Source organism: Penicillium soppii, assembly GCF_028829465.1.
Source record: "Penicillium soppii strain IBT 18220 chromosome Unknown utg000004l, whole genome shotgun sequence".
NCBI lineage: Eukaryota > Fungi > Ascomycota > Eurotiomycetes > Eurotiales > Aspergillaceae > Penicillium > Penicillium soppii.
The window spans coordinates 1173878-1195421 of NW_026643234.1; the positions used below are offsets into that span (position 1 = coordinate 1173878).

At 48.9% G+C, this 21544-nt stretch overlaps 11 protein-coding genes across 11 annotated transcripts; 6 read left to right on the forward strand and 5 right to left on the reverse strand.

The window, feature by feature from the left end:
- Positions 1–15: 15 nt before the first annotated feature.
- Positions 16–1860, forward strand: N7529_003851 (uncharacterized protein; the record flags this gene model as incomplete). Its single annotated transcript, XM_057239378.1, has 1 exon — positions 16–1860. One exon carries the CDS (start codon positions 16–18, stop codon positions 1858–1860), a length of 1845 nt encoding a protein of 614 aa, XP_057098673.1.
- A 283-nt stretch (positions 1861–2143) lies between these two features.
- Positions 2144–3827, reverse strand: trpE (anthranilate synthase TRP2; the record flags this gene model as incomplete). Its single annotated transcript, XM_057239379.1, has 3 exons — positions 2144–3450; positions 3507–3580; positions 3670–3827. 3 exons carry the CDS (start codon positions 3825–3827, stop codon positions 2144–2146), a joined length of 1539 nt encoding a protein of 512 aa, XP_057098674.1.
- A 743-nt stretch (positions 3828–4570) lies between these two features.
- On the reverse strand, positions 4571–6596 carry N7529_003853 (WD40 repeat domain-containing protein; the record flags this gene model as incomplete). Its single annotated transcript, XM_057239380.1, has 4 exons — positions 4571–4597; positions 4675–6147; positions 6240–6393; positions 6547–6596. 4 exons carry the CDS (start codon positions 6594–6596, stop codon positions 4571–4573), a joined length of 1704 nt encoding a protein of 567 aa, XP_057098675.1.
- A 1455-nt stretch (positions 6597–8051) lies between these two features.
- Positions 8052–9199, forward strand: N7529_003854 (rhomboid family protein; the record flags this gene model as incomplete). The annotated part of the gene is made up of 2 exons (XM_057239381.1): positions 8052–8443; positions 8494–9199. 2 exons carry the CDS (start codon positions 8052–8054, stop codon positions 9197–9199), a joined length of 1098 nt encoding a protein of 365 aa, XP_057098676.1.
- Positions 9200–9581: 382 nt separating this feature from the next.
- N7529_003855 (Rad1/Rec1/Rad17 family repair protein) lies at positions 9582–10748 on the reverse strand (the record flags this gene model as incomplete). Its single annotated transcript, XM_057239382.1, has 1 exon — positions 9582–10748. One exon carries the CDS (start codon positions 10746–10748, stop codon positions 9582–9584), a length of 1167 nt encoding a protein of 388 aa, XP_057098677.1.
- Positions 10749–10917: 169 nt separating this feature from the next.
- On the reverse strand, positions 10918–11323 carry N7529_003856 (OST5 family protein; the record flags this gene model as incomplete). The annotated part of the gene is made up of 4 exons (XM_057239383.1): positions 10918–10963; positions 11026–11080; positions 11133–11162; positions 11221–11323. 4 exons carry the CDS (start codon positions 11321–11323, stop codon positions 10918–10920), a joined length of 234 nt encoding a protein of 77 aa, XP_057098678.1.
- Positions 11324–11501: 178 nt separating this feature from the next.
- On the forward strand, positions 11502–13097 carry gcnE (histone acetyltransferase GCN5; the record flags this gene model as incomplete). Its single annotated transcript, XM_057239384.1, has 7 exons — positions 11502–11523; positions 11594–11685; positions 11746–11799; positions 11867–12075; positions 12138–12252; positions 12309–13016; positions 13077–13097. The coding sequence occupies 7 exons, from the start codon at positions 11502–11504 to the stop codon at positions 13095–13097; spliced, it is 1221 nt and encodes a 406-aa protein (XP_057098679.1).
- A 375-nt stretch (positions 13098–13472) lies between these two features.
- Positions 13473–15940, forward strand: N7529_003858 (fungal specific transcription factor domain-containing protein; the record flags this gene model as incomplete). The annotated part of the gene is made up of 2 exons (XM_057239385.1): positions 13473–13569; positions 13635–15940. The coding sequence occupies 2 exons, from the start codon at positions 13473–13475 to the stop codon at positions 15938–15940; spliced, it is 2403 nt and encodes an 800-aa protein (XP_057098680.1).
- Positions 15941–16522: 582 nt separating this feature from the next.
- On the forward strand, positions 16523–17620 carry N7529_003859 (zinc-dependent alcohol dehydrogenase family protein; the record flags this gene model as incomplete). Its single annotated transcript, XM_057239386.1, has 2 exons — positions 16523–17033; positions 17094–17620. 2 exons carry the CDS (start codon positions 16523–16525, stop codon positions 17618–17620), a joined length of 1038 nt encoding a protein of 345 aa, XP_057098681.1.
- Positions 17621–18488: 868 nt separating this feature from the next.
- On the forward strand, positions 18489–19727 carry rgsB (uncharacterized protein; the record flags this gene model as incomplete). Its single annotated transcript, XM_057239387.1, has 3 exons — positions 18489–18643; positions 18696–19428; positions 19491–19727. 3 exons carry the CDS (start codon positions 18489–18491, stop codon positions 19725–19727), a joined length of 1125 nt encoding a protein of 374 aa, XP_057098682.1.
- A 545-nt stretch (positions 19728–20272) lies between these two features.
- On the reverse strand, positions 20273–21379 carry N7529_003861 (uncharacterized protein; the record flags this gene model as incomplete). The annotated part of the gene is made up of 1 exon (XM_057239388.1): positions 20273–21379. The coding sequence occupies one exon, from the start codon at positions 21377–21379 to the stop codon at positions 20273–20275; it is 1107 nt and encodes a 368-aa protein (XP_057098683.1).
- Positions 21380–21544: the final 165 nt, after the last annotated feature.

A 21544-nucleotide genomic window follows, 5' to 3' on the forward strand; every position in this document is an offset into this window, starting at 1 on the left:
CGTGGAAAGTCCATCATGGGTGCACATGAATCAACCACATCCCGCCTCGAGAGGGTACTACGATATCTCCTAGATGAGCGCCTCTTAAACCAGGTTAAGACGATAGAACATCAATGCGTACACCATAGCAGTCAAGATTGGATTCTCGATATGGACGCCTGGTCTCAGCTAGAATCCCTGCGCCAACTCCTTTGCCAAAGACATGCCGTGCCAAAACTTCCATCCGATATCTTGGACGACATCGACGCTGTCATCGCAAATCAAAACAGCCATAGTCTACTGAAACCTACGGCCTCAATTCAATCCACCGCTGTGATCAAAGCATCTCCAGAGGCTCACCCAGTTAGACTATCATGCTGGAAAGGCGATATCACAACCTTGACAGATGTAACAGCCATCGTCAATGCCGCAAACGCCCAGCTTTTAGGATGTTTCCACCCAAGTCACCGGTGCATTGATAATGTGATTCATGCTACTGCCGGCCCTCGGCTCCGTGATGCATGTTATTCTATCATGTCCGGGCAAAAGAGTCCAGAACCCATTGGCTCAGCAAAAGTGACACCGGGATTCCTTCTCCCGGCTTCATATATCCTCCACACCGTCGGGCCCCAGCTTGACCCACAGGGAAGGCCAAGCGCAATCCATAGGTCTCAGTTGGCATCATGTTATAAGTCCTGTCTGGACAGCGCAGAGTCCCTCCCGGCCCTACAAGACGGACGCAAAGTGATCGCCTTCTGCTGCATATCAACGGGTCTTTTCGCATTTCCCTCCGAGCTCGCCGTGGACATTGCCGTCAATACAGTGGTACAATGGTGTCAGAAGAACCAAACAACAACAATCACAGACATCATCTTCGACACATTCCTAGAAAAAGACCAAACCCTCTACCAACAAACCCTCTCCTCCCTCAGCACCACCACTAGCCCACCAATCCCTCGAACCGTCCCAACCCTCTCCAACCCATCCCAAACCCTCCTCAAAGCCAGAACCTGGCTAAACGAGGCAACCCACCTCATCATCTCCGCAGGGGCAGGTCTCTCCGCCGCAGCCGGGCTAGACTACACCTCAAGCGCCCTCTTTGCCGCCCGCTTTCCAGCCCTGCACGCCAAAGGCCTCCGCAGTCTCTACGACGTCTTCGGCTACAATCAATGGGACAGCCCACTCCAGAAATGGGGCTACTACTTCCTACACATGAATATGGCACGCACATGGCCGACAGAAAGATGCGGTGTATACAAGGCCCTGCATGGGCTCGCAGCCCGGGTCCAGGGGCGATATTTCGTCCGCACATCGAATGCAGACGGCTTCTTTGCTCGGAATGGGTTTGATCCCGCGCGCGTGGCGACGCCGCAGGGTCAGTACCGTTACTTGCAGTGTTTGGAGAAGTGTCGTACTGATGCGGTTTTCGAGGCGGGGCCATTGGTTGATGCTGCCTTGCCGTTTATCGATTCTGTTACGCAGTGTTTGGTTGATGAGGGGTTTGTGCCAAGGTGTAAATTTTGTGGGGGTGAGATTACACTTTGTGTGCGTGGTGGGGAGTATTTCAATGATAGGCCCTTTCGTGGGCTGGAAGGGAAGTGGGAGAGTTTTGTTGAAGAGGTTGTTGAAAACGGGGCTGGGGAGGAAAATGACTCGCAATGTACACGGGTTGTTATTCTTGAGCTGGGTGTTGGGCTGAATACGCCGGGTGTGCTGCGGTGGCCGAATGAGGATTTGGTTCGTAATTATGGGGATCAGGGTGTGAAGTTAATTCGGGCTGGGGTTGGTGCGTCTGGGTGTGTTGATTGGGAATTAGAAGAGAAGAACGCGGCAATTGGAATTTCAGGGGACTTGGGCGTTGTAGTCGATGCTTTGATATGATCATTAGAGCAAGAACGTGGCATATAATGTATATATTTCATGAAACTTCTATATAATAGCCCCGAAAAATCAACTCAAAAGACAATCAGGAGTGGCCAATATTAGAGAATACCAACCACGTCAAAGCATTGCTAGAATGCTATGGCGTAAGCCAAAAAAACCCGAAAAAGAACTCCTCAAATATGTAAACCTAGATAAAAGGAGGTTGTTATTTCTGAACATATCCCGAGAGATGAACCAGTTTTGTGCCTAGATTCATTTTAATCCAAACATGATGAGCGCATTACTTTTCCATGCTGAGGTACTTCGCCTCGGCACCCTTGATGCAAGCAATGTTGGCACCAAGCTTGTTGATGGTTTCCATCCACTCATCATAAGGATCTGAGTCAAAGACAATACCACCACCAGCCTGGAGGTAAGCAACGCCATCCTTGACCATCATCGTCCGCAGCGCAATGCACGTGTCCATGGCACCGGGCATCTCAGCGGAGCCATCTGTGTTGGCGCTGTTATATCCAAAGTATCCAACAGCGCCAGCGTAGACACCGCGCTTCTCGCCCTCCAGTTCAGCAATGAGCGACATAGCGCGCACCTTGGGTGCACCGGAAACTGTGCCGGCGGGGAATATAGAACGGAATGCATCAAAGCGGGTCATTCCCGGCCGCAGCACTCCGGACACTTGGGAGACCAGGTGCTGGACGTGGGAGAACCTTTCCACGACCATGAGTCGGTCGACCTGTGTGGAGGAGGGGTCGCAGACGCGATTTACGTCGTTGCGGGCGAGATCGACGAGCATAACGTGCTCTGCACGGTCCTTCAGACTGCTGCGAAGCTCGTCGGCCAGGGCAGCATCCTCCTCAGGGGTCTTGCCTCGCTTCACTGTGCCTGCAATGGGGTGGCTGATGATCCGGCCGTTCTCTTCTTTCACCAGGAGCTCGGGGCTGGCTCCAACAAGCTGGAAGTCTTTGCAATCAATATAGAACAGGTAAGGGGAGGGGTTGACAGTGCGAAGGTGGCGGAAGAGGTTGTAAGGGTGGAGAGAAGTGGGTCGTGAGAGTCGCTGTGAGGGCACGGTCTGGAAAATATCACCCTTGGCGATGTGCTGCTTCAATCGGTTGACGTGGCCCTCGTAACCCTCTCGTCCGATGTTGGATGTGTACTCCTGGTTAGGAATAATGGGGCCCTGTGGTGGCATCGGTGTGCGTTCCTGGAGTAGTGTGTTGATTGTCTTTTGAATGATTTCCTGGCCCTTGAGGTACGAGCCCTCGACATCAGAGTCCGCCAAGGGAATAGGAACGTAGGTGATGACTTTGACGACTTGGAAAAAGTGGTCGAATGCGACGATGGTATCGAAAAGCATGAAGAAGGACTCGGGCACTCCGAGGACATCCTTCATGGGCCGTGCCGTCTTGGGCTCGAAGTATCTAACGCAATCGTATCCAACATATCCGATCGCTCCGGCAGTCAATGGCGGTAGCACCAACCCGGGTACTGTCGCGACACGGAACTGAGAGAGCTCATCCTCGAGGAATGGAAGGGGATCCTCGGCTGGACCATGGCCCTCACCGGTCTTGATGACTTTTCTGGGGTCTATGTGGGTAGGGGTTAGCGATGTGATCAGACAAACAGTTTCGAGCAACACCCACCTGCGCCAACGAAGCTGTACCGTCCAATGGTCTCTGTGGTAGCAGCGCTCTCATACAAAAACGACAACTGCGAACTACGTCGAGTCAGTGATTGTACCTTGGATCGCGTGTCCCGCCTTATCATGAATAAAGACCACAGCGAAAAAGAACCCCAATGACTCACTTCTCGGCAATCTTCAAGTATGCTAAAGTCGGAGTCAACAGATCGGCGGAAATCGTTGCAGTGACAGGAAGGAGGTTGGGAGGAAATTCGGAGTTTCTCGACTTCGAGATTACTTCTCGCGCCGTCTCAAGGGACGGAATGCAGGCGACCTGGTTCATTGGGCGTGAGCGAAATCCTGGGTGTAACCAAGGGGAGGCGGTCTCAATCCACATATGCACGACTTACAGGAGTTGCCATTATCTGTGGTTGTGATCAACGATGCGGATAGAGTGTAGAGAAAGAATTGATTTGGCGGTGGGAAAATGATTCACAGTCACAGGGGGGGGGGGGGCGTATCAACGTCCGCGGGTCCGCAAGATCGCGAAGCCCGCACTCTTATCTATAAAAAAATTGACATGAGGCTCCAACAACTGCTAGTTTGATATCAAAGCATGGTTTTTTCTGTGCTTGTGCAGAAGCTTTTTAACATCCTTTTATGATAGCAAGTATCTCGGTGAAAAAAAAAATAACCTATGCCACTACATAGAAACTCCAAGAATTGCAATTGGGGTATTTTTCTTTTGATTATAAGACAATAAAAGTGAATTTCAGAAATCACAGTTCCCAGTTGAATTGGGGAATAGAAAGGGAAAAAAGTTAAGAAGAAAAGATCCACCGTCGCCGGTCCATGTCGTTCGCCGTACCGCCCAAACCTGTCCCAAGCAATGTATGCCATTATGCATCTTCTAAGCCAGATAAATTTATGTTCACAGAAGTAAATTAGTGGATTTCGGAGAGACCAAAAATGATGATGTGTCTTCCAAAGAAAGAATCGAGAAACGGGCCTTCCGTGCGGGTTGTCGGATTAGTTGAAACGGGGCATGAGTCGTGAGTTTTATGTGACTGTTACAAGCCGGCTCCGTCACCGCTGCAAATTGATAATTGCCATCTGGGAGAAAGGTTCGTCAGCTTGGGAGTTCGGTGGGAGGAACCCACAGAACGAGGGAACCAGGTCAGGGAGCGTACCTTTTTGTTGATGCCGTACGCGAGTCGTTTTCCGTCTGCGTCCCAGGCAAGGGGCCAATTGGCTTGGGTTTCCGATTTTGCAAGGCCATTGTATCCATTGGTTGGTCGATCAGGATCCTCTTTTTTCACTTCGGAGTTTGGTGTAGTCCAGGTAGACATGGGGTCACCTCCACGTTCGACATTCCAAATCGAAAGCCGGTCCTTGCTAGCCGCAGCGAGAGCATATCCATCGGGCGAAAAGCAGCCGGTGAGAGCATTGTTCACGGGCGAGGCGGATAGGGCAAACTGGTGGATGCACTGGCAATCCTTCGAATCAAGGTTGACCTCCCACACCTTCGCCTTACCGCCCTGCGAGAAAGATGCAAAGCTTATGCGCTGCGAGTGAAATTGAGGGCGGATCTCAAGACCGGTGATTTGTCCAGGATGAGCGTTGGGAATAAAGATGTCGTGGGTGGGGATCCAGATCAAAGAAGCCGATACGCAAGCTGTGATTGCAACTGTATGAATCTCGGTTTGAACGCAACGAAGGAAATCCCAGGTGGCGCCGTCTCTGGAAGGATATGTATTGACCAAACGGATACTGCTGTCCACTTCGCATTGGTAAATCGCATCATCGCCCGAAGCAAATACTTGGTTATGTCCACACCATGCCACAGTGTTAATATTGTCCTCAATTATTTGGGGCGGAGGGAAAACATCGGGCCGGCGGCTGTCGTCCCAAAGCGCAAGTTCCGATATATGATCATTTGAGGCCACAACGATTAGCTGGGAGCTGGAGTCTGCCCAGTGCAAGCCAGTGATGGCCCGAGATACCTCTGGTAATAAATCAACTGCGTCGCCATTGATGTTGTACATTGTGATAGTTCCCTTGTCATCATCAGAAGTTGCAACGGCCAGTTTCTCTCCGCCGGCATCCCAAGTAACGGTCGAGATGTTTGGACTGCCTTTTTTGGGTTTGACAATCTTCGTCTCTGTTGGTTCTGATGATAGTGATAGCTTCCATAAACTGCAAAAGTCATTACCGGCTGCGACAACCATGGTGGGATCCCTAGGGCGCCAAAGGGCCTGTGTCACGTGATTCTCCGCATCCAGGAGGGCGGTGTCGGGTGTCAGATCAACGGTCTTGGCGGGGGCGATCTGAATGCCAGAGCTGTCGCCGTTCTCCAGGGTAACCGGCGGTCCGGGGATTTCTTCGGCCATGTTGATATCGCCATCCCCATCCATATGATTGGGCGTGTCTGGCTGGCTTTCTGTTTGTGCTTTGTCCTCCATGGACTCATCACTATCATCCTCGTCTTTTCGGATTTGCTTTCCGGACTCGGCATGGCCGTTCATCGGGCGGTCGCGCGCAACCTGACCCGGCGACACCGGGTCTGTGCCAACAGCATCATCGGGACTTCCTACAGGCCCAATCTCAAATGGTTCTGGTCCGAAAAAATAGTCGGATGGTGAGATATTGATGCGATTGCCCTCCTGTACATGATTAGTTGGCTATAGAAATAGAAGAAAAAGGAGCCATTCCCCCGTTCGCGCATAGATACCAATTTCGAGACATAAACACGTACCTTATCAAGTGAGGTTTCTAGCTCATGATATTGTAAGCCCTTTTGGACCAGCGACACTAGCGCATGGGTTTTGATATACGGCGCGAATGGGAGAGTTTGCGGGTCAGGATACCACGCGCGTTGCAAAGAGACAGCAGCATCTCCGTGACCTAGACTGAGTTAGATGGAGATCAAACGATCGAGATTAGAAAGAGCTGGGGGAGGGGTGAGAAGACTGGGGGAGTCATCATTACGAACCTGATTCTTGAAGATATCTGGAAGGATCAAATTAGTTCTGCAGGATGCGCGCATGCATGGTTTCACTTACCTCCAAATTAAATAATTGACATGATGCGACGTAAGGTCGGGCTGTGCCATGATTACATGTGCGACCAGTTAAGTGCGGCGAACATGCCAGAGAGAGAAGGGACCTGTGAGCCGCTAGGCCAGTGAAAATCAAAGTGGAGAGGCTTCAATGCGCGGAGACGGAGCTTCAGGAACACGAGGCCGGAAGAAGAAAGGAACCTCCGGATAAATGAAAAGGGGAGGGAAGTTGAATATTCCAAAGCCCAGACAACTCAGAGAGCCAGAGAACTTAGAGAGCTGAAGAATTAAAGGCAGATTTGAAGATTGAAAAGGTAAAAAGCCAAGCCAAGGGAGCAAATTGAGTTGGGAAGGGAAGTGGTGACTAAGGAGTTCGGGGAAGAATAGTTGACACTTCCACTGGTTTGAAATTGATATAAAGATGTGTGTAGTAAAGGAAAAGCTTAGGGGGTGGAAGAGAAGAGAAGAAAGTTGAAGATCTCAGAGATTAAAGGATCCAGAATGTTTGGAAAGTCCAGAGTTAACACTAGCCACTCGATGTGTGGCGGTTCAACTCCACACTTCGTTCGGTTGAGTCTTGAACACATCTTCATCTTCACTCCTTTGGAGTTGGTTTGAATGCTTTTTATACAGTATTTTCTTATTTTTTTGGTCTGTTGATTTATTCAAACTATTTTCTATTCAATTCGTCGTCGATTAAAGTATGATATTTACTAATTCGCCCTGAAGTTGAATGACTCTAAAATTGAGACTGGTTCTCCACACATCGGGGCATTTCAGCACGAGCACTTCGAAGTTCCCAAGTAGTTATGTACTACCTAATATCGGGACTACCACCTGAAGTACATGAGAAAGAAATAGAAAAATCCTCTATATACATGGGTCATTAGTAACTTGTATTTTTTTTTCCCTTATTCGAACACACGGAGGGTCTTAAAAACCTGCAGGTAAAAATCCTTGGATCGTGGCTGGTGCCGCATGTTACCGCTTGACAGATTGATTGTTCCCATTATTTTAAGCCACTGAAGCAGGATGTATATGTCGGCTGCCAGCCCGGTGACATATGTTAGCTTTATATAAATACCACTTAGGTCCATATTTGTGTAGTAATTTGAATCATAAGTACTTCTAATACTATTTAGGAAGGTTGAAATTATTCTATTATTTCATTTTTACTTCTAATTCCATATCTACTCAGTACAAATCTGCTTATACCCATAAGGTAAGTAGTTCGTGCTTTGTGTATTGAGAGAGAGAAACTTCTATGCCTCCAAATACTATGAAAATTGACATTTACTATTAAGGAAAGGAAGTAAAAAAAGGAGAAATTGACGGATGTACACTTTTTACGGGCACTTGTGGTACATCACTTTGGCCGTAGATTGTATGTACAAGATTGTAGATGGGGCCAAATATGGCTTTCCGCCCTACGCTAAGCCTCCACCTTGACTTTCTCTAACATCAGGCTCTCTGTCGACGGCGTCTTGTCAGAGCTCCAAGAGCTCCAACATGTCGCTCCGAATCAACATTCCTCCTGCAACTAGGATCTGTCTCGTCAGCCTTCTCACACTCTCCCTCCTATACAACATTGCCAGATGGCGCCAAATTGACACCACCGGCGGAACCCCGACAACTTCTCCCCTCGTCCCCTACCTGACTCTCGTCCCCTCCTACTTTTTCTACTACCCCTGGACAATTGTAACGGCCGCTTTTGTCGAACAAAATATCTTCACTGTCCTGTTGAACGCCGCAACTATCTTCTATGGCGGCAAGTACCTCGAACGCGCGTGGGGCTCGCGCGAGCTCAGCAAATTCGTTGCCGTTGTCGCTGTCATTCCATGCGTGGTGATCATTCCAATATACTTAGCATGGGGTGCATTAGGAGGTTCCTCAACCAGATCGTCAGTCCCCCGCAAGCGACACTCAGCACGAAGCTAACCCAATCCCGCAGCCTCACCCAAATCTGCGGCGGCGTCTCCATCCAGGCCTCCTTCCTCGTCGCCTTCAAACAGCTAGTCCCAGAACACACCGTAACGATCTTCAAGGGCCTAGTGAAGATGCGCGTTAAGCACTTCCCTGCCCTCTTCCTCCTCCTAAACACAATGAGCGGCTTCATCCTCGGAACAGACACAGCCGCAATCCTAGCCTGGCTCGGTATCCTCGTCAGCTGGACCTACCTCCGCTTCTACAAGCGCCAGCCCGACCTGACTGGTACATCAAGCGCCGGCACCGGTATTAAGGGCGACGCCAGCGAGACCTTTGCCTTTGCCTGTCTGTTCCCAGACGTTATGCAGCCGCCCATCGCATTCGCCGCAGACCAGGTCTACGCCGTGCTGGTGGCAGTCAAAATCCTCACACCCTTCTCCGATGATGATATCGCCTCCGGTAATGAACAGGTGTTAGCTCGTGGCGAGGCGGGTCTGCCGACTTTGTTGAATGCGCGCGGGAGCGCCAGGGGAGCGAGTAAGCGCGAAGAAGCGGAGCGGAGACGCGCCATTGCTCTTAAGGCTTTGGATCGGAGGTTGCAGAATGCTACTGTTTCACGACCGCAGCCGTCGTTGGGTGAGCCCTCGTCTCAGCGTCCTGCTACTCCCACCCCGGCCGGGCCCAGCCAGAGTATGCTTGGGGAAACGTCCTACAATCCCGACCATGCATGAAGTCATTTGCTTTATTTTCTTACTCTATGGCGTTCCGTGGTGGAGCACATTGAGATTTGGACATACGCGCATTCGTGGCCGGTCTACGGCTAGGCTTTTATACCGATATTGTGTCTACTATTGATGATGTACGTGATCTATTGAATCTGGTTTAGATTTCCAATGTTGCCTTCTGGTTCTTGAGCCAATGCCTTGGCTTCTGTGCGACATTGTAGCTTTTCAGCCTTGAATTTATTTTATTTCCATACCATTGCGCACAGCATGTTGACTGCATCTACTCGGACTTATAATTTACAATCTGTACACTCTTATCGTTTGGATGGAATAAGCGGTTGCTCAAACATGGATCTATTTTTTTATCCTTTGTTATGTTGATGTTCGACTATTCGCGCTCTCCATCCATCTCCATTTCAGCTTCCTCCTCATCAAGCAAGGGGACAAAACGGAAATCAACAAAGCACACAGGGCCATTTGGACCCTTCACGCCAGCACCGACCGGTCTGCCGACGGGAACGCTATTATCATCAAGCTCAACCATGAATTGCAGACTCAACACCCCCTGCTGGTCCCCACGGATACTAACCTTATTAGCAACCGACATAGCCCTTGCAGCCTTGCGAATCAACGAAAAGCGATAGCTCTGTTGGATGCGTTCCCCCATAGAAGACGGAGGGGACACAAGGAAAGTCTCCGTTACGGTAGGCGCGACCTTAGCTCTGGTAGCACGAGCGCGGGAAGAGCCGTCATCCGCCAATACCTTATGCATCTGAGATTGTGCAGCCCCTTGACCAGCCCCGCCGACAACCTGATTCTGAGTGTCAACCGAGAACTCTACGGTTGATTCACTAAAGGGACCACCAGCCCCAGAAAGAGCAAAGTACGGGTCGCGCGTGGCACAAGCGGACAGTTTCAAAATGTTAGGGGTTGAAGAGTCGAGTTCGGCGATGGAACTGTGCAGCCAGGCGGAGCGCATGATGATCTTCATGATGATTGCATCGCGCTGGAGTGGAATGTCTGCTTCGTCTTCTGCGGGCTCATAGGTTACTAATTCGCAGGTTGTTTTCACGCCTGCCTCGGTTATGATTATACTGAGAGGGGCGCCGTATCGAGCATATTGTAGGGTGCAGGATCGATCCATCAATAGAGCAGGGGCGTTGAATGCGCTTGATGAGGCTGGATTGGCCTGCGTGATGCTGGTGTCGCGGGGTCGGTTAGACTCTAGCTCATTGATGCCAAAGATTTTGAGTGTTTCGAGGAGGGCGGAGAGAGAGACAACAAAGTGGGGGTAGACCACATTTTGGGATGATTCATTGGATTCAGCTGATTCGTTTTGATTGGGCTCTGCGTCGGTCGATGGATTGAAGGCATAGCTGGTGAAGAGCGATTTGTCGAGAAAAGCTAGACCTTGGATAACACGTCCTTCCTCGACGGAGAATCGAAGGCCATCTGGTGTGATTTGGACGGTGGCTTTCGGTGCAAATCCAATGCAAGAGAGCAGTGTGTAGAGGTGATGGGCGTTGTTAGAGACACCGGCGAACAGGGGCTCCATTGTGTAGCAATAGCTGCTAGCTTGAGCTTTTCAGACGCGATAGTGAAATAGAACAATGGTTATGAGTTCGCAGATGCGTGATGGCTTTGGATGTTCTAGCAGTACAGGCCCCACTGAACCCAACGCTTATGGTACATTTGAGGGGACGCGCAATAGCGAATATTGCCGATTAGACGTAGACTCCGACGGCACAGATTGTGAACAAAGCCCCGAAGCTATTCAAGATACCCAATCAGCATATTATACGGCAAAAACTAGAACGCTGCATATTACTAACCCAAATGCCAATGCAGCCGGTACGCCCAAGGATGCAATACCGAGCAAGGACCGGTCTGTTTAACAATGTCAGAATAGGTTAGAATTGGCCATTGAAGATATACTTACTCAAGCCGAAGAGCGTCGCGGTCACCAGTGCTGGCAAGATTGGTCAGAATGTGATTGTTTTCCAAGCTGCGACAGGCGGGAAGCTTACCGACAAGGAGCAAGTTGAAGCCGACTGCGAACTGGGTGTCCTTGCCAACGAGAGGAATATAAGGAGTTGCGGAGGCTGCCTCCCAGACTTCGTTCAGAGACATGAGGAGAATATAAATTGATAAATGCAATTGAAAGACAATGGATGCAAGTAGAAGAATGAAGAATGACTACACGTATAGATCGCCTGTTGATCTGGCCCGACCGCAGATAAGTTTATCCGCCCGATACCCCATATCATCTCGCGACAGCGCAAGTCACGTTTTGAAGTTCAAGGACAAAATGGCTGTGGATTCGCCGAAAAGTAAGTCTTTTCTTGTGTGAAGCATTGATTCCTCAAATAGGAAAGATACGTCAGCTTATCATGAAATCAGGTTTCAAGCGAAAAGCCTCTGAGGAGGCAGCTTCCCCGGAGTCTGGGCAGCAGACCAGCAAGAAAGCACGCACAGATTCACCCGAGAAGGAGGTGAGACACGGCACTGTTGGATTTTCTTCGCGTGTTTGCTCTAACTGCTACCCCTCATAGGAAGATGGCCCTCTTAAAAAACCTCCACTTCGGATTGTTCCGTTCCCAGAGAAGGTATTTACAACCCCACACTACTGCAGCTCTTGTCCATGCGCAGGATGTAATGGCTAATGATACAAAGCCTGCTGTATCAGAAGAACGCCGCGGTGATATCGAGTTCCGAGTCGTCAATAATGATGGTTCCCATGACAGCTTCATTGTCCTTACGGGCCTAAAATGCATTTTCCAAAAACAACTTCCCAAAATGCCCAAGGATTACATCGCCCGTCTTGTCTACGATCGGTCCCACTTATCAATAGCTATTGTCAAGCACCCATTGGAGATTGTCGGGTATGTTCCAAATCCTGGATCACAACATTGATACCAGAGGAGGGTACTGATATTGTATACAGAGGGATCACATATCGTCCGTTTAACACTCGCACCTTTGCCGAAATTGTGTTCTGTGCTATTTCCTCCGATCAACAAGTCAAGGGCTATGGTGCGCACTTGATGTCTCATCTGAAGGTACGGATTTCCTGGCCTACGCTTCCCGAGCTTGTGGCTAATTTATTCGCCACCAGGACTACGTGAAAGCCACCTCTCCCATTATGCACTTCCTTACCTATGCCGATAACTATGCCATTGGATACTTCCAGAAGCAAGGTTTCACCAAACAAATCACACTGGAAAAGTCAATTTGGATGGGTTACATTAAGGATTACGAGGGCGGCACCCTCATGCAGTGCACCATGCTCCCCAAAATACGTTATTTGGAGATGGGCCGCATGCTCACTAAGCAGAAGGAATCTGTGCAAGCCAAAATACGCGCATTCAGTCGCTCGCACATTATTCATCCGCCTCCGAAGGAATGGAAGAACGAAGTGTCTCCCATTGACCCCCTAAGTGTTCCTGCAATCAAAGAGTCCGGGTGGTCGCATGATATGGATGAGATGGCCCGCCAGCCTCGTCACGGACCTAACTACAACCAATTACTGCACCTGCTGAATGACATGCAAAATCACAGTGCGGCATGGCCATTTACCCAGCCCGTGAACCGGGACGAAGTTCCCGACTACTATACAGTGATCGAGGAGCCTATGGACCTGTCGACCATGGAAGAAAAGCACGAGAAGGACCTGTACCCAACACCTCAAGATTTCATCAAGGATGCTGGGCTGATTTTCGACAATTGCCGACGCTACAATAATGAAACCACATCCTATGCTAAGAACGCAAACAAGCTTGAGAAGTTCATGTGGCAGCAAATCCGGAACATCCCGGAATGGTCGGTCAGTATACTCAAAGAGAAGATTCCATTTTGTGCAATGCATACTGACTTTTGCTTTTAGCACCTTGCCGACAATCACTGATTCGAAGACAAATATTCAACTACAGCGAGGGTGTTATTTTTCGGGAATGGCGTTGGGGGTTTGATGGGCAATACCCTGTTGATAGATTATTACGGAACAACCTTTGAAGCCCATGGAGGGCTCACTGACTTATGAATCAATGCCAATTACACAATTTCTCTTCTCATTTCCATACAATAATAGTATGTACAATTTCGTGCAATTTTCATGAGATTAACTCGCAGTGACGTAGTAGTTTACTAAATGAGATTAATAACCTTCTTTATGATCTTCCCGAGCTCTTTTCTTCCCCAATCTCCACCTATCGAGTTGGGGTTGAAAATCATTTGGGGCAAATAACTCACATTCTTCCAAGGTTCTTCTCGGACATGACCAATGCCTCGGGGTAGACCCAAGTCACAGTTGGCTCCATGCCGATTTTGTAACAGAGAATTTAAACGATTGGAACATCTGAAGCGACATGAGCGTACTCGTGCGTGTTCCCTTGCGTGACGATCACCCCAACTAGATTAACTGACAATCGTTGAAGACACACAGGAAAAGCCATTCAAGTGCCAATGTGGGCGATCTTTTTCTCGGCAGTAAGATTCACCTCATTCCTCTTTGGGGCTGCTTTAATCAACTATGCTTCCAGGGATCTTCTCAGCCGCCATGAACGCCTACATCATGCCGAGGTGCCGAACACAAGATCAATTGACACCTTGCCAAGCCAGCCATCCATTGAAGACTCCAGGGATGAGCTAGTCTTACCTGCAGACAGTGCAATGCATAGTAGCTCGTCCTTCTGGAAAGAAACCCTAACCAATACCTCCGATACATCTGCGTTGACCGAGACCCATTATGAAATGGATTTCAGCCAGCATGGACTGCAGTTGCCCGACGTATCATGGAACAATGATGCATTTTCTTTCCCAGATTTTATACCATCTCAATTTCTCGATACGGATATACCTCTCGGTGATCTATTCCAGCAAGCTCCTGTCCAAAAAGAGTCAGACATGCCAAATCTTGCTGGGTCGTTACTTCAATCAGTATCCCATAACAATCTGCATGACAACATGAACTTAAAACACCCCCCACGATTCCCATCTATGGACGATCAACTCGACAACAATAATCTGGACACAAGATCTGATATCACAAACTGCCCTTGGGCTATATCACCATCCGGCTACAAGATAATTGTGAACAAAATAGCAGTTTGCAAACCCGCATGGCTAGATATGTTGATTCCATCAAAATGTGCTCTTGTGCGCTATCTCGAGGGGTATTTTCGAAAGTTTCACGACCATCTACCGTTTCTACATGTGGCTTCATTCAGACCAGATGCCGTCGCAGTTGAGCTTCTTCTCTCAATGGCTGCAATTGGTGCCTTTTACTGCTTTGAGCATAGTGAAGGTTATCGGTTGTATAGCGTTACTCGGTCATTGATTGACTCTATCTTCCAAGCTCGCCGTGAAAGTGCTGTCGATCAACTAACAAGCCGAGCACCAAGGCCATTGGGAGAGGGACGCATAGCTAGCGCTAGCCATTCGTCACATTCTTGCTCCAGATCTTCTTGTACTGCGCAAACCCCTCAATCCAATGCTCCATCGGTTGAACAGGAAGATTCACAGGCTCAGCTTCAACGAGCACAATCCTTGATTATCATCATAGCTATGGGCGCATGGGGGGAACAGTCGCTCCTGCAAGACAGCCAGACCATGAACAGTCAACTCGCTTCTTTGATACGCGAACTCAGAATTGTTAATCCTGATGATGCCAGCAATCTTGATCTTGGGTGGCTGGATTGGGTTTCCCATGAACAACTACGGCGCACCTTGCTGGTGGCATATATCATCTTGAATTTGAATAGCATCATTTTAGATGTCCCGCCCATGATCTTCACTCGCGAAGTTGCTATCTGTCTACCATCCTGTGAGGCTGAATGGGGTGCCGTTTCGGAAGCCGGTTGGAAGCGACACCGGGAGGTCTCGGCTCTAAGAGAGCGCCCATTCGTCCAAACTCTGAATCAACTACTCGCTGGTCAGAGCATATGCGATGAATGGGGCGTGTCGGCCTTCTCAAATTACGTATTGATTCACGGAATCATGCAGAAGATATACATTGAGATCCAAACACCGTTTCACTCCCATGAAACATCCGCTGTTCAATCTGACCTTTTGAAAACATTCGAGACGGCCCTCAGATTATGGCAGTACTCGTGGGAGACCACATGGGAGTCTACCCTTGATCCGTACTCGCCCAAGGGCCCTATTGGGTTCAACGCAACTGCGTTGTTACGGTTAGCATATATCCGACTCAACACCAGGATAGGACTGTGCCACAACTTTATGACCGGTGATACTCTGCATATCAAGCAAGTCTTCTCCCGCCTCAGAGAAATCTCTCTTTCTCGTTCTCCCTCGTTAGACCGTGCGGTTCTTCAATGTATTCATGCACTCAGCATCCCCGTGAGAGTTGGCATTCAAAATGTAGCTCGCACGCAGATTTTGCATTGGGGAATCCAGCACTCTATATGTCATCTTGAATGTGCGTTCCTTCTCGCTTTGTGGATGCAAACCATTGCGGAATCTGTTCGGATTGATGGTATGGCTTCTCTGCGTGGGGATGAACTGAAGCTGCTCACTATGGCGAAAGGCCTAGTCAAAGAAACCCATTTACAGAGAAGTATAGACTACCAGGAAGAAACAGCAGCCAACATCCGTCGCCTTGCGGCATCGACGGCTCGGTTGTGGGCTGAGATATCCAGTGGAACTCACGTCTTTGAAATTGTCCATCGAATCGGAGCATCCCTGTTGGTTATTTCTGATGTTTTGGAGGCCGAGAGCTTTGCGCTGTAGGATATAAACAAAGCCATTGATCGAATTTACCAAGAGCAACGCAATTTCAACGGAACACGATAGTGCATAATTTTTTAGAATCATAGCTTAGATCAAAAAAAGGTATTCGCAAGTGTCGCCAGACTTTCTAGACTTAGCGTGCGGTTGGGGAATCGCAGGATCAATCAAGCTAGCATGACCGATCAATGGCTCAAATTGGTTTTGAAGTCATGGAAATCATATGCTCAATAAGCACAGTCTCTTATTTGAATATGAATTAAGTTCAATGTGATTATGCTTGTAACGATCGAGGGCTTATCTCATCATCTTTCGCCATCGTTTACCATCACCTGGGCATGACCACCCCTCTTGGGTAGTGAATCAATCATTCTTACGTATCCACACGAGTTCTATCGTAACAATGCTCCGAACATATCGACCCCATACTATCCATAGATGCAGGTTGGGGTTGAAAAAAAGCGTCATCGGGGTAGGAAAGAAACAAGCTCTATAAATACAACCCAAAACCCGCCCGTTGAGCCAAGAAGCCAAAAGAACGATTCTGACAATTCAATTGACCTGTATAACCTACCTTCAGCCAAAATGGCTACCCAAACCGCCCTTCGTCTTACCGGCCGTGACTCTTGGGAGCAGCTTGCCGAGCTCCAAGAGCCCCGCCCAACAGCCGGAAAACATGAAGTCCTGATCAAAGTCCGGGGCGTGGCCTTGAACTTCCGAGACATCGCTATTTCCACCAGCAAGTACCCGTTCCAAGTCAAGGATCAAGTTATTCCCGGCTCCGATGCAGCTGGTGATATCGTCACTGTTGGTGAGGGCGTTACTGGATTCAAGGCAGGTGACAAGGTGGTCGTCTCCTTCGATCAGGCAACACAGTACGGTCCCATTAAAACCTGGGAAAACGGTCTAGGTGGTCCAATCGATGGTGTGTTGAGAGAGTACATCTCTGTCCCTGCGCATACTGTCGTCAAGATCCCGGAAAATTCCACCCTTAGCTATGCCCAATGGGCTAGCGTGGTCTGCACGGGTGTTACAGCTTGGAACTCTTTATTTGGAGTAGTTGCAATCAAGCCTGGTCAGAGTGTCCTGTTCCAAGGTACCTTCTCGTCTCTTTGCCCCTAAGATGAATTCTTTTTCTAACATCCAACCAAACCAGGTACTGGTGGCGTGTCTATCACAGGACTCATTTTAGCCAAGGCGGCCGGAGCTAAGACAATCATCACATCCTCTTCCGATGAGAAGTTGCGGCGTGTCAAGGAGAAGTACGGCGTCGACTATACCATTAACTACAAGAGAACGCCAAACTGGGCCGCCGAAGTACAGAAGATCACCAATGGCCAGGGTGTGGATTATATTCTTGAGAATGGAGGCTCTGGCACTATCAAACAGTCGATCGAAGCTATTGCCTATGGTGGAGTTATCTCGGTCATTGGCTTCCTCGCTGCAGCCTCCCAAGAGGAAATGCCCGATGTTGCGACCCTCGCTCTGTCCAAGTGCGCGATTGTGCGAGGTATCATGATTGGCTCAAAGCAGCAGCTGGAGGACGCTGTTCGGTTTATCGGCTCGAAGAATCTTGAATTGCCTGTCGAAAAGACGTTCAAATTTACTCGTGATGAGGTTGTTAAGGCCTACGCTTACCTCGCCAGTGGTCAACATGTTGGAAAGGTTTGCATTGATCTTTGAAATGTTCATCCGAGAAGGCATGTGTGGGCGTTTATTCTAGATCAATACATTAAATATACGTTGTAGATCAGTGTGATCCATTGTCAGACTATACTTAGACTTAGTGTACCTAATGATCGAGGCTTATCTCATCGTCCTTAGTCATCTTAACCATCACCTGGCACCTGGGCATGATCGCCTGTGAATCAATCATTCTTACGTATCCACACGATTTCTATCGTAACACTTGGGGTAAGAATTGTGGGTCTGATAATTGGCAAGTTAGGGATAGTTAGTTAGTGAATACATTGCTAACTGCTAATTGTCATTGGATATGAATATAGGTAGATATGACTATAAACATCTCTAAACGTCGTTCAAAATTAAATATCTATACAAAATCCAGAGGTATGACGCAGCAATACCCTAAAAATACCTTAATTTCCCCCTGATGAGTGGAGCTCGGATAATGTTTATTGCGATTTGTTTCAGAGAATAACTGATGGCTGGAATATATCTTCAATTGCTTCACCCTTACCTCGGTCGTTTGTTTCTTTACTTAACTTGTGTTTTTCAGACCCCTTTGGTTGCTGTTGCTGAGCAATTGTCGACCTCGCTTGTGCTGGGCTACCACTCTTTCAGGGAGGTCCATTTATCCACACATTGCGTACCTCGCGACGTGGAAACAATTCCCCCCCCTCTTTTCGCTTTCAACTTTCCATTCGTTTCTAATCGCCTGAATCTTGCTTGCATCTGTTGGGGGATTTTTGGGATTGTTGGTTTTGTCGACGTGACCTTGTTCTCTTCCTGCCCCTTTTGCGCCCCTCCTTAGCTTTGAATTTTCGGTGCTGGTCATTTCATCGTTGTCTACTCTCAGCTCACTGCCAACATGTCTCACCACGACATTGTCGATGCGGAGTCGCGCAATCGCCTTCCGACACTCTTTGAGGTCCTGAGCCGCCGGACCCTCGCTCCAGTCGACTTATTTTCGTTCTATATTTACATGCGGGATCAACAACGCTCAGTGGATTACCTGGATTTCTGGTGAGACCCCACTTCCTTTACATCCGCTGAACTTTTTTAACCAGCCTTGTAGGCTCGATGTATCACAACATATGCTACTATGCCGACACTATGTCCGAGAACTCAGACGTTCGGTCTTGGTCGCTACCCCAGATATTGAACGCGCTGAGAGCAAATCATCTGCCATGCTAGACAATCTGGAGAATCTGGGTGACATTCCGTTGGAGGAGGCTGGGCCTTCTCGTCTACGACACGGATTCCAAGAAAATGAGAAGGAGAGAGATGCTGACCAACGTTTGTCCGCGTTCCTCCGATCCGAGGGTGCCACTTCATCGCCCTCACGACAAAACAGCCTGGGATCCTCTCACGAATCAGCACACCAAGTGTCTTCGTATGAGGACGGTCGTCATACCCCGGACTCGCGAAACAACGACTCGAACTCCCCTGGACATACCGTGGACCGCAACGACATTCGCGCCAGCGCTGAGAAGATCTTGTACACATATTTACTTCCTGGCTCCGAGCGGGAGATCATGCTACCGGAATCGATGGTTTCGTCCATCATCAACTTGGTTGAAGACGACGGCCGAGACGACCCCGAAGTTTTTGATCCCGCCAAGGACTACGTTTTCCAAGCCATGGAGCGCGATGCTTTCCCCGGATTCTTGCAGGCAAAGGCTCTGGGAAACATTGTTCCCCTTAGCACTATTCTGCGCCTCGCTTTTGCCCTGATCAGCTTTGGCGGAGGTTTTTGGGGTGCATTCTATGTTGTGCTACGGAACAAGCCTCGTAACATTCGCTGTTGGGTATGTAGCTTACATCTTCATCATTGCTGCTGTGCCATGCCATGTTGTTAACCTTCATACAGATTATTCTTCCATTCGCTGTCGCCTCATACTTTATTATTTCCTATCAGTACAAGATCGACCCCGTCATGGCGTTCCTGGGATACAGTGAATACACTTTCATGAACTGGGCCCCAATTCGCGAGCCCTATGTTCGCAAGCTCTTGAACAAGCGCGCCCTGGTCACCGCAATGATTGCTTTCTTGACAGCTGCAGCTTTGAGCATTCTGTTCATCTTCGTCCCCGGTACCATTCTGTGAGCTTTTAAGCGCGTCGAGCTTTGAACTAATTTTAATCCCAAACACCATCGCTCCGTCAACTCCATCTGATATACTTGCCATGCCTGCAACCAATCTATCCAAGGACAAACAAATTCTGCTTCTGCGAAGCTTCTTGGAAGAGCCAATGTATCAGATTGCCAGCCCATTCACGCCATCGGTGCTGTCCAGAAATGACATTGGCCTCTTCCATCCACCCGCTTATTAGCGGTCAAATCTTTTTTTCTTTGTCTTGTCCATGTTCATTGCGTTTCTTCTGCTTTGCTTTCTTCTCTTCTACCAATACCCCTCTTGACTTTCAGAACTTTATTGTATCTATTTTCTCAATTAATGAGCGTCGCCATTCGGGCTTCATGAATGAAAATTTGGTGTTGTTTCTCATCCAGACTCCTCCGTGCGCACCACTCAGAACCGTTATTCAGTCATGTCATATCATAAAATTTGTCCCGAAACCGGAACCGCTATGGTCTAGTTAATGAGTAGCATAACCGTAAGCTTCAAAGGCAAAGCAATGCAGCACATCCCCTTCAAGTCTTGCGCCCAAGCACCCGCTTAGGTTGGCGACTACTTCCCGCGCGAGCACCGGCCCCTTCATCAATATCCATGCGAGAGCCATTCTCACCCTCCATATTCTCAAAGAACCCATCATCCGCGATATCATCAGCATCCCTCTTGCTTCCACCAATCCCAGCCCCAAGCCGGCCCCCACTTCGCTTATTCTTACTCTTCCAGGTGCCATCCTGTCTTTTCTTCAAGGCTTCATCGAGCGCCTGCTGCCTTGTCTGGCTCTTCGCGGCACGCCTAGCAGCCTCGCTCTTGATGCGCGCAATCTCAGCCTCGAGATCAGAGACGACACCCCCACAGCGCGATTCCCACTCTGTCAGGTTGGTGATCATTTTGTGGAGAGACTGAGGTTGCACGTCGCGGAGTGGGGCGACGGCTGTGACGTTCACATAAGGTGGATTGGAAGCCGGCGAGAGACGGGCTGATATCAGAGAGGCGTAAATGGCGGTTGTAACGAGCGATTCAAGATCGTTTGTTGTGGGGAGTTCGAGGGCTGTCATCAGGGCGGAGTAGGTGAGGGGTTTGATGGTGGTTGAGAGGGTCAAGAGGGAGAGGAGGCGGAGCTTGAGGGTTTGTTCTGTATTCAGTTCGGGGAGATCTGGGGTCGCTGTGGGGTGTGTATTAGCGATTTTCTCTCTGATGTTTTCGGTTCGAGCTGATTTGGAATTATTCTGGTGCATGGTCGATGTTTGAGATCGTGGAGGAAGCTCTTTCTTACCTTGATATTCCTGCCATGTGCCCCATGCAAAGATCTCTAGCAGCTTCAGATAACCTTTGAACTCGACAGGTGTCTCCGGTGACCGTAACGCCTGGACCGCAGGCAGCTCAAGTAGCTCTGCAAAGACATAGGTTTGCGGGCTTGAAGTGGCATTTGTGATAAGGTTGGCGATAAAGCGAGGTGAGTTGGCGCTGTTTGAGCGGGCCAGGTGGATGAATGATTGGAGAGCCTCGATGGCTCGTGTGTGAGTCTGGTCCATTGCGACGAGAAGCAACGGTTCAAAATGTCGGAAGTAGGTTAAATGGGGGAAGGTTCGCGATGTGGGGAAGAGGTGTAGCTCAGTCGGGTTCATGATTAGAAGCCCTGTGTATGTGTTTGCATTTGATGCAAACATGCTTTATCTGATGCGCCAAGTCACTCATTGTTATTGAAGTACTTAAGTCACTTTACTTGGAATACACTATGTTTGAGTGATTAGGAAAATAGATTGGGTAGTATTTTGTTCAATTCAGCTTAT